This window comes from Mangifera indica, chromosome 2 (genome assembly GCF_011075055.1).
Source record: "Mangifera indica cultivar Alphonso chromosome 2, CATAS_Mindica_2.1, whole genome shotgun sequence".
In the NCBI taxonomy this organism is placed as follows: Eukaryota; Viridiplantae; Streptophyta; class Magnoliopsida; order Sapindales; family Anacardiaceae; genus Mangifera; species Mangifera indica.
Window position 1 is genome coordinate 15,571,352 of NC_058138.1, and position 12,580 is coordinate 15,583,931.

General features: G+C 29.4%; 1 protein-coding gene across 1 annotated transcript; it reads left to right on the forward strand.

Annotated features, from left to right (window-relative positions):
- Window positions 1-381: 381 nt before the first annotated feature.
- On the forward strand, window positions 382-6,742 carry LOC123208599 (metal tolerance protein 4-like). Its single transcript, XM_044626134.1, has 4 exons — window positions 382-453; window positions 2,335-2,485; window positions 6,162-6,292; window positions 6,410-6,742. The coding sequence occupies exons 1-4, from the start codon at window positions 382-384 to the stop codon at window positions 6,584-6,586; spliced, it is 531 nt and encodes a 176-aa protein (XP_044482069.1). The 3' UTR covers window positions 6,587-6,742.
- The last annotated feature ends 5,838 nt before the right edge of the window (window positions 6,743-12,580 follow it).

The window sequence follows — 12,580 nt, forward strand, 5'->3', positions numbered from 1 at the left end:
ATGTTTTGGAATTATGTTATATGTTGAATTGTTGTGTGAATTTAATGATAAAATGGGTATCTACAAGTCGAACGTGAATGTATATAATGAGAAGTAATGAAATTAAGAATTTTATAGAAAAATAATTACTATGAAATTTAATTGAATGAAGGAGCTTGTTGGGCATGATGGTTGGAATGTTATTAATAACCTATGGCCTTATGAACTTAATCTCCATACATAAAGACATATAGTTGATCATCGTAAGTTGGAAAATTAGAATTTCATACTCAAATGAATGGTCATGCAGGGTGAGAAAAGATCGTTCATTCAAGAGGAAGAAAATGATGAATAATATCTCGTTCATGGAATGAATGATAGTGATGATGTGTAAAGGTAGACATGTACGATCATCATCAGGGCATTGACACCGGTGCATGTGAGTTAAATTGTGTTATATCATGCATTGACCTTGTCTGTCATTCCTAAGATTATAATGACAAAATTACTCTTAAGTTATATGCAATAAGCAGATATAAACAAATATAGACTCATATGTTAAGAAATAAGGTGATTTGATGAGAATAACTGTTTTAAGCTACGTAATCTAGGGTACGAATTATAACATGTATGAATTAAGATTCAATGAGGTTTAATAAGTTATAAACAATGTGAAAACGACTAAGGAATTAATTAACGAGCCACCAACTTTGTGATATATGACATAAAATTATTGAAAGGGTCATTATTATATGATCTTTGACTTGATTTAATTAAAAACATGTCAATATTGTGTGATCTTTGGTATGAGAATGATAAATATTAGTCACTGTTACGTAATATATGGTAAGAAAATAAATATCAATATTGTGTAATCTTTGGATGAGATAACTACTTTGCCACTGCTATGTGATATTTGGCAAAAGGTTTAGGAGAAAAAATATTATTTTTTAAAGTTAAAAAACTTTAAATACGAGTGAAATGTTAATTTTTAAAATTTATAAAAGAAAATATAATAAATTTTATATATTTTTTAATATTATTGGTAAAATGATAATCTTATTTTTATCTTTAATAAAAAATTTTAATTCTATTAATTAATAATTAAAATTTTAAATTTTTTAAACCTCGTAAATATAATTTAAAATTTAAAAAATGTAACTAAACTTGAGGGAAAAATAACCCCCTTGTTTTAAATTATTAAATGTCAGGATCTTGTTTTAAATTTTAAATGTCAGGACTATTTTGTAAAATTGATGAAGATTCCAAAATGTTCAACCCACGGTATCTCCATGGACTTTAATCTTAATTAAGATAGCCTTGGCCCTTTTGATTCTGACACTACGATATTGACATAAACCAATCCCTTGATATTCATAGAAAGAATCTATTTATTTAATTAACAAATTTGTCTAATAAAATCATTTTTTTACGGAGATCAAAGTGGTATTATTTTTTAATAATAATAATATTATATTTACACATGAGGAATGTAATTATATATATAAATAATAATATATTATTATAATTTTATTTTTTATATAAAATTATTTTATTATAAATCATATTTTAGTTTATATATATATATAAAATTATGTTAACCTAATCACAAAAATATATTTATGATGAATAAAAAATTTAAATATGTATCCATTCTTAAATTTTTATTAAAATTATTACTAAATATAAAGACAAGACTTTCATTTAACAATAATATTTAAAAATATATAATTTTATTTTATTTTCTTACCAATCTCAAAAATTAATATTTGAATCTCATAATCAACTTTGAAAATTGATTTTTTTTTTTTCTAAATCTCTAGATTTTTTCTTCACACCTCCTATCACCAGTGGTTGTTGGTGGCTAGAGACCCTAAACTTTGTTGGACTCGTTGTTTAGAGGTTGTTCATTGGAAGATGATGTCTTCATCACCGTAGAGTTATTGTTCGCAAGAGAAAGTGTCCGGATTTCAAGTTTGGTCTTCAAGGGGAAAAAGTAAATTTTTCAAAACTTAATATTAGGAAAAATTGCTAATTTTTCAAACTAAATGAAAAAATTAGATATAATTTTAATTTTTTTAATATTACTCTTAAAATAACGATTTTTTCCTTTAATCCTAACAAAAAAATTCATAAGTATATCTTAACAAACTAAACTTTATATATATATTTAAATTTTTCATTTATTATGGATAGATAATTATCATTTCATCAAACCATTTCTTAGAACTATCGAGAGTGAGGACAACACAAGACTAACGGGTATCATATCGAACTAGAAATTTACAAATACCCTTTTATATTTAGAGAATATATGAAAATTTACTCTTAAAAAATTAGATAATTCCATGACAGGATCACTATTTTGATGTGGTAACAAATTTAGTAGGACTGGCTGCGGCTATTCTTGGTGATAGCTTCTACTGGTGGATTGACCCTGCTGGTGCCATTCTCCTTGCTGTTTATACAATCTCAAATTGGTCTGAAACTGTCATGGAAAATGCAGGTACCTTCTTCAGTCACTTCTCTTTGATCTAATAATTTGTCGATCCATGTAACTTAAAAATAGATAAAAAGAATGTTTTGAATTCAAAATAACTATATAACTTACCTTACCCTTATAAATTCGACAAAAAGGCTTATTTTCACCTGATGACTCTACCTAAAGAGAAGGCTTTGGAAAATAAGGTTGTGATTTGAGAAAAGTAATATCCATTGACACAAATGCACATCAAAGAATTGACTATCATTCATACCCTCTTTGAGTTGGTGAGTATCCAGTGAAAAAACACTTAGATGACTTTTAATCCAGTTTTAAATAGATTTGACTATGGATATGTACAATGTTGTACACAAAAAGGTTTTGAGCAAAACATAGGAAGAAAACTAAAAGATGAGACATATTTTTTGAGAATCAAAATTGGTGATTTGAATGTAACAACTCTTGAGAGTATTCTATTCATGAGATATGAGGTCGTTAGAATTGTTTCATTCATTAGATATTTTGGAATGTGCATGGTAAACATTAGAGCTCTAACAACCTCAAATATGTGATAGTTTTTCTTTTCCGCTACACTATTTTGTTGAAGTGTATTCGAATAAAAACTTTGATGGATAATTCCATGAGTTGTTAGATTATCTCCAAGAATTGATTGAAAGTATTCTTTTCTATTGTGAATTTTCAAGATCCGAATGGTTTTGAACTATTTTTTCTTTTTCACTGAATGGAATGTTTGTACCACCTCAAATTTTTATTTGAGGAGATAAACCAATAGATTATAGTATGGTCATCAATAAAGTTAATAAACCACCGTGTATCGGAGATATTTTGTGTCATATAGGCCCCAAATATCATTATGAATTAGTGAGAATAAATGAGATTTTGTGTACGGTTTGATATGAAATGAGGTGCGAGTATGATTTGCTAATTGACAAACTTCACAAGAGAAAAAATTTGGGTTTCTATTTGCAAAAAAATTCGGAAAAACATGTTTAAGTTTATAGAAATTGGAGTGGCCTAACCTATGGTTCCATAACATTATTTCATTATTAGTGAAAGCAGAAAAAGATTCTTTCTTGGTTGCACAATCTTGTTTCTCCACACATACGTCATCCATAAAGAAGTAGAGTCAACCATCTCCCTAATATTATTGATCACCTGCTCCTAGATTTCATACAAGATTGTCAAAAATTTAGCAATACAGTTAAGTTCTTAAGTCAATTTACTAATGGACACGAAATTGCAAGTTTGGCACATGTAGGATTGAGGGGAAAACAATAATATTTGATAGGCGAATTAAGTCTTTACCAGCTATCAAGGGGAAAGTACAATTGATTATTTTAACTCAAGAATTCTCGAGACATGGAAAGTATGAGTAGAACAACGATGGATTACTTGTTATATGATTAGATTCCCTTAAGTCAAAGATCCATGTATGTTGAGACTGAGCATGAAGAGTAGTCCTTTTATGAGTTAATGTAGTTTGCTAGATTCAAACTAGTCCGTGTCGATTGGTTCAAATCTTTTGAAGTTGTTCAATTTGAGCGTTGTTCAAAAATACACTCATTGTTTCATTGTTAGTGCTTGTTCTCTTAGATTTTTTCTCCGACGAAAGCTTGAAAAATATTGCTCTCATTCAAAGCCGACAACTTACAATTTGTTGGTTTTTTGTAAATTTTCCAAAGTGTCACAAGTGTGTCCAGTTTTGTGGTAATGGTTGTATCACCAATCTCCACATCGATTTGTATTTTGATCTCCACCAAACCAATAAGAGGAATATTTGGCAGCCAAGGTAGTAGTCTCAATTGATCTCTCACATGAAACTATAACAGGTAGGTCATTTCCTTTAAGCATAACACATCATTTATTTTCTTATTGTTGCACTTTTGTTAATTTTTTGCAAATGGATGGTAACAATCTTAGGCCCAAAATTCTTCCTCTCACTTCATCTAGGTCTATATTAAGACTAACAAGAAAACCATACAGGCACTCCTTCTCAAGGTGCCTCTTGAACTTCACTTTCTCCTCTAGATCTTCTCAATTTTCTTTGGAGAACATGTCAAGCTCCTACTAACGTTTTTGTAATGCATTGTAATATCTAATCACATTTAAATTGCTCCATTACTTGTGTTTTACTTGGTTTTTTATCTCAAAAAACCTGAGAGGCATTCTTAAGATTTAAGTTATTTTTCTTGACAGTATCCCAAATAGCTTTGGCATTTTAAAGAGATATAGTGCAACTTATATAGGGTTCCATTGAGTTAATCAACTAAGCCATGATCGTAGAATTATTGAGCTCCCACATGGCATATGTTAGATCTCCGGTATTGGGTCGTTTAGCCTCATTGGTGATATATCTCATATTTTTCTTCTACAAATTACTAAGAGGATGATGGGGACCATTGAAGGAAGGTTTTTTTTTTTTTTCATCTAACTTGTGATTGGAGATTGACAAGGATGATTTAGATCCAAAAGATTGTGAGACCACGATTTGCTGGACTAATTCAGATGAAGTAGTAGACCATACTTCCTTGTCTATACCAGAGACCTCTTTTCATATGTTATCATTGTACATCTTTTTAAGGATAGATTGAAAAGACAAGCGGATCTGTATTTTTTTATAAGAAAGATAAATTGATGTTTGCTGAGGGTTACCTCTGTGTTCTGACGATGATGAAGCAATACAAAGGTAGAATGACACTTTCAACAATGAAGTACTACATAGTGCTACCTTTGTGTTAAGTGATGATGAAGAGCTATATGCTTAGATCAGCACTTTAAGAGGTAGATCAACGCTTTTCGACACCAACAAATGTCTTCAAGGGTGTATCGGCATTTACTGTGCTATTTCGGTATTATATATGACCTTTTTGGCAATGACAAAGCTTTTCTAGCAAAGTTTGTGCTTTTCCAGTGGCTTCTGGAAATTTTCAAGAGTGTTGGTGCTTTTAAGATAGCATTTAAATATTTTGGACAACTTTTGTGATTTTTTTGACAAATTTTTTACTGTCTAAAAATTTCTGGATCTTTTTGACAAATTTTGTACGATTCTGGTAGCTTTTGGCTTTTCTAATGACTTTTGGACTGTTTTGGTGGAAGGGTTACCGGTGACTTCTGTTTTCTGACAAACTGTCAACTAGATCTCCTAAACAAAATCAAATTTTCACCTTCTATACTCTAGTACTATAAAAGTGATTTGAGAGAATATAAAACTATGATTTAATTTTGAAAACAATACTACAATATATAGGAGCACACAATCCCATAAAAAAAACAAATTAAAGTCTAATATTCTAACTATTCTTTTTAAAACAATAAGAAAATCAAATTAGTAGTTCTTCTCTAATATAAACATTAAACAACTATCCTTTGTACACAAATACTCAAAATATTCTGTCAATATTTCCCCAGGGGAATATTTCTTAATGAATACCTAAGATTTCTACAAGGCTTTATCATGTTGAGTCTGAGTTTTTCAGTTTCTTTTGATTCATTTTCCAAGCACCCATTTTAGACTCTTCCTCTTTCTATCACTGACTAGTAGTGTTTTTCTTATTGTTTACTCAAGTATAATGGAGCTCATGAAGCTCCCTACAAGAAATCGCTTAGCTTTCTGTTATTGCATTTAAATAATGCTTTCTTGTTTGCAATAGTATTATCTAAATTAATCATATGTTTGCAGTTTCGCTTGTGGGAGAATCAGCCTCTCCTGAAATCTTGCAGAAATTAACTTATCTCGTCTTAAGGCACCCTAAAGTCAAGCGTATTGACACAGTTCGTGCTTACACTTTTGGCGTTCTTTATTTTGTTGAGGTTGGTTATGTGGTTAATCTTGCAGCTCATATCTAGCATATCTTCAGTTTTATTAATTACGTAAAGTGCAAGTGTTTAATGAATCTTTCTCTTTTCTTCTCCATTCTGTTGGAAAAGGTTGACATTGAGCTCCCAGAAGAATTACCTTTAAGAGAAGCACATGCTATCGGAGAAACCTTGCAGAACAAGATTGAGAGACTCCCTGAAGTTGAAAGAGCATTTGTTCATCTTGACTATGAATGTGAACACAAGCCAGAGCACACCATCCACAACAGGCTTCCCGACAACGCTTAGCCTTGATTTCTAGTATCTCCCTCATGCCATTACTTCCACAAGCTAGCGGCGGTAAATACATTGAACAACAAGGTTTTCATTATATATGTAAAGTTTGTTACAGGGAATCTTCATTTTTTACTTCTGAACCAAATAAGATGGAAAGTTTTTCTTGCTGGTTGAAGGTTCTCTTTTAGTACTTGATATCCCAAAATTCCTTTACAAAGAGATGGCTTGCATGATGAATAATTCCAGGATGTTATAATTCTTACATGATGAAACATGTGCCAACGCCTTTCCCAGATAAACAGGGGAAATTTTTTTCTGAAATATCTAGATTGACAATAACTAAATCAGAAAGGGAGATACAAAAGGAAAATGAAATTTCTGAAATATTTATTACCACTTCTAGTTAGCAAATTATTTACTTCATAAATATACAAGAGTATCAAAATTTCTATCCACCTTTGGAAATGGTTTTCTAGTCATTTTAGCTTCTAAACAAATTTCACATTTTTCACTTTGTATTTACAACAAATATAATTTATGCCTTAATAAGAGTTACGATAACTTTTTATATATAATAAATATAATATAATTGAATGATATATAAGTATGTGGATTAGATTTTAATAAAAATTAATTAGTTTTGTGTAATATAAGTTTTGATTTTCATATTTGTAAGTCTAATATATATTCTGATATAAATATGGCCCCAGGACCTGATGTGTGATCAGTTTCACCATTTTCGTACTCTTGGTTAGATTTTTTTTTAAATTCAAAAAAAATAGAAAACAAATAAAATAGCCGTTTAATACTGTAAATATATATAATACATATTTAATATATTTATTTTGAGTTAAAAAAATTCAAAATGTCATATTGGGTCACAGCATGGATCATTTTCGGGTTTTAGTCCTCAATTGGGCTGCTGAAACTAAGTCCTCTAACACTCTTACCGTTTTAGCCCGATCCAACTCCAGGTCCAGATCCACTTCGTCATAGTCAATCATCGAAAGCTGCTACACTTTGGTTGTACCATCCGTACTCACTGCTTGTCTGTCTATCTCTATTCTGGACATCTTGCTTTAAATTATTAGAAGTCAAGTTCATATTTCAGTGGCTATAACTAGAGATGTCGATGGGCCGGGCTGGCTTCGACTCGGCCCATCGGGCTAATGGGTCGTGCTGGGCCTAAGGCCTAAACAGTAACGGGCCTTCGGGCCGGTCCATTAAAAGATAAAGGTCCGGCCCATATAATAACGGGCTTTAATCGGGCCGGGTTGGGCTTTAATCGGGCCGGCCGGGCCCATTTAATCAATTTTAAAAAAAAATTTAATTAACATTTTTTAACATGAATTTTTTTCAATTATTAAAACCGATAACAGTATCCCGAATATTTTATTTATAACTCATTACTTGTGACGGAGGAATACCGTAGTTATATAATGAAAAATATTACAAATTGATAACATAATACAAATAAATTAATTTATATACGGTATAAATTACAAAACATAAATAAAATATATCTACTATATAATATTTATCTATTCATCTTTTATACTTAAATCTCTGAATTCTTCAAAAATAAATAATTATTATTTACTAATTTAGATATTTTTTGAAAGAGAGTTAATGAAATTAAAAATATAATGAAATAATTGAAATTGAGTGATTAAAAGATTTATAAATAAAAGTGAAAATAAAAGAAAATAAAATAAATTTATTTAAAAATTTTTTTTTTAAAAAAATTATGTAGAGGCTTCTGCCAGGCAGCCGCAAGGCAGCTTCTGTTGCCAGCAGAAGCTGCTGCCCAGGAAAAAAAAAAAAATATATATATATATATATATATATATATATATATATATATATATATATATATATAAACAGTACCGGGCCGGGTCAGCCCATGGGCCTAATATTAAAGCCCTAGGCCCGGCCCGGTAGTCCCATGGGCCCAGCCCGGCACTCTACAGTGCCGGGCCGGGCTTTATCGTGCCCGGGCCTTTATTCGTGCTTCGGACCGGGCCTCCATTTGGCCCGGCCCAATTGACGTGTCTAGCTATAACCATGTTCGGCAAGTTTAGCGAAGATCCACATGATCTCACTTACAAGTCCATCCACTTCCTATGTTTGAAAGTTTAGGTGCTGGAAACCTTCGTTAAGACAGCCTTGTCTGGTGTCCTTTTGATTTTGACGTAAAAAGAATCAACAACCTCTTCAATCATATAATTCAGTTGGGAGAAGAACTATTTCCCACCCATATTTTGATGCGTTCTCACATTGCCACACACGGCAGATAAAAATCCAGTTTTCTCACCCGTAACCAAACTGTCGTCCAATTTTTCAGTTAGGGACAAGGGCAAAATCGTTATTTGCTATTTAAAACCTTAAAACTTTTAAATTTTACCGTTTCCCCCCTCCAAGTTTTAAAAACTAATAACTAACCTATCCCCAAAGTTTGAAAAGTTTAGATTTCACCCCTGGGGTTTGCTCCTTCTCCGGCCACCATCGACGGCCGACGCATTCGATCGATCTCTCATCTCCGACTACAAAGGACGACGAAGGACTACCCTTCGTTGCCCAGATCTAGACGACGAAGCGTCGTCCAGATCTGGAAGAACAGACGAAGGACGACGCTTCGTCGTCCTTCGTCGTCGCATCTTCCAGATGCGACGAGCCACGAAGAGAGAAGAAGAGAAACCTTCGTCGAGCAATCTCCCAGATCTGGACGATGAGCGAAGTTTGAAACCGATCTCTCAGATCTGGACAACGAGCGATGTGCGACGAAGAGATCTCCGTCTCTTCGTCGCACCACCGCCGTCGCACCAGGAGAAGGAGGAGGCCGGAGAAGACGTCGGGAGATGAAGTTGAAGAATGGGGGTGAAATGCTAGTTTTGAAAGTTATGGGGGGCGGCTGTATTTTAAAAAATATGGAAACCCTAGATTTGGGGGTGAAAATGTTAGTTTTTAAAGTTTAAAAACTTTAGGTAAGGTAAAAATGTTAGTTTCTAAAACCTAAGGGGGGTGAATGGTAAAACCCCCACATCAATTTTGAGAAATTAAATTGAGGGGTATTTTTGTCATTTCATCTAACAAGGGTAAAATAGACATTTTACCTTTATGCAAACAGATATCATCCATTTTAACAGCTCATAAGTGGAAAAACTGGATTTTCATCTGCCGTGGGTGTCATTTTGAGATAGCATCAAAATATGGGTGGGAAATAGTCCTTCTCCCAATTCAGTTCGGTTATTGGTCTGTTAACTTAGAACATCCCTAATCCCTAAATATTATAAAAATTATTAAAAGGATCTATATATTTAATTAATAAAATTTTCTATAGCTAGTAATGAAATCACTGCAGAGATCAAAGTGGTATTATTTTATATCAAGAGAATATATAAATTATAATATTAAAATTATACATATTTATTTTAAAAAGATAAATTAGTATACATTTATATATATTATCATATAATTAGATAATTTTAAATTAAAAATAAAATAATACTCAATGATAATCTTTTTTATTAAATATATCTAAATATCATGATAAATTAATATTTAATTACATATTACCTTATTATCTAAATAAAAAATTGAATATTCAAAAATAATTATTTTCAAAATAACAAAAGTTAAATGTGTTTCCCATGTTTCGGAAATTAAATTCAAGTTTTGAGTGGTTGAGGCATTTATTTAATTCATTTAATTTTGCAGACTCTGTTGTGGAAATTTTTGTTTCTGGAAACAAAAATAGCAACCTCAAAGGAAGCTACATCATTTCCCAAAATTAATTATATGTTGTCGTAACATGTGGTGGATTTTCCCACCAATGACATGATGCTTGCCCACCCTCATTTAATGTGGGCAGTGAATTCTTCACTTTAATATTACTTTCTCTCAATTATTTCTACACTTCAATTGTCTTTCATTTGTGTTTAATTTTATATATATAAATTTTTAACACCATTTTTATTCATATATTGAAATAAAAATTTTAAATAATATTATTATATGTACTCATTGTAAGTATATAAATAAATATTCATTTATATGTCATCATATGATTTTATATTAATTTTATCTTTAATTCAAAATTATTCAATTATATGATAACACGTATAAGTGTACTCAAAATAGATATATATAATTTTATTATAAAATTTATCAGAAAAAATTTATTTATATTACATAAATAAATTTAATTAAATTTTATTTAATTATAAAAAAAAGAGTAAATTTTTTATTATCTTAATAAAATTTAACTCAAACAATATTGTCTAGTTTGGTTGTTTAAAATCACTTAGATGAACCAATTTGATGATATTGTGATTTAAATTAAATTTTCAATTTAGAAAAAAATATAAACCAAATCAAATTATTTTTTATTTGAACTGAAAAATCAAATTTTTTTAATACTTGAATTAGTATTTGAACCAAATTTTTAAATAACTTATTTTTTAATTCAATTTTTTATTTAAAAATTAGTTTGATTATCAAATAATTTGAACACCCAACTATTGAGATTGTTGAAATCTTATATAATAATAGAAACCTTTTATGCATTTGGTTTGATTAATCTTTTATTACCAAAAATAAAAAATATATATTACTAAATATAATAAAAATTAATAAGTATAAATAATTTTGTTTTTGATTTGATGTAATTAAAAAAATTAAGATATGAAAGTATTTTTGTCTTAAAAATTAATAAATAAGGATTGAGTATTAAAAAAATCAAGAGTATTTTGGTAATATTTAAATATTTAAGGTAAAAATTATTATCAAATTATTTCTTATATTATTTACTATTTTACTATTATTAATAAAAAAATTGTCAATATTTTATTATAACCAAACAAAATAGACCAATATTATGTATATCTACTTTGAATATATAAATAAGTATACACTTATATATATATATCATCATGTGATTAATTATTATTTTATTTTTAATTTAAAATTATTTAATTATATAATAATACATATTAAATATATACTTCTTTATGTATTTAAAATAAATATATATAATTTTATTGAACAAAATAATATCAATATCAGAATAATATTACCTTAACCAATCTCCACCTAAATATTGTTAAATATGATAGGATAATGGAAAAATGGAATAATTTAAATGAAGGCCGAAGGATTATTTTCCATCCAAATTTAGGTGTGTTCTCAAAGTCATACATATAAGGTTTAAAAAATCTAAAGTTTCATCTATTGATCAATTGTGGTTAAAATTTTTTGTTAGAAATAGAGGTAAAATTTTTATTTTATTAATAATATTAAAAAATATAAAATTTATTATATTTTTCTCTCTTAAGTTTTAAAAACTATTTTTCACCCCTCTTAAAGTTTTTAAACTTTGAAAAGTCACATTTTCCTCTCTCACCAAAACCTTAGAATTTTTTTCTTCCTCTTTGACCACTTTCTTCGTCGACAAAGAGACCTAGGTGAAGGGATTCCAGATCTTTTCGTCGACAAAGAGATTTGGGCTTTGGATCTCTTCGTCGATTCCAAATCTCTCTGTTTCCAATTTTTTTACATGTTTCAACCAATGGTTTAGGATGGAGAGAGGAGGTCGTTGTCTTCGAAGATGATGGCAAGAGAGGTGAAAAAAATTTGAGAGAAAAATATGACTCTTTAAAATTAGAAAATTTTAGATATAAGTAAAATTGTTAATTTTTAAAACTTAAGAGAGAAAATATAATAAATTATATTTTTTAAATATTATTAGTAAAATAAAATTTTTATTTTTATTTTTAATAATAATTATGTCATAAATGAAATTTTAAATATTTTAAACACTGAAAATGTGATTGTAAAAATATATCTAAACTTGGGTGGGATATAGTGATTTGGCCTTAAATGAAATAATCTAACTTTCGTGTTGTCTTTGTCTTATAATTCTATTAATCAAATTCAATAACAATCATTACAAGGTAAGAAAGGACAAGCCGAAAAGTTAAAAGTACAATGACGCAAAATCCATAATTA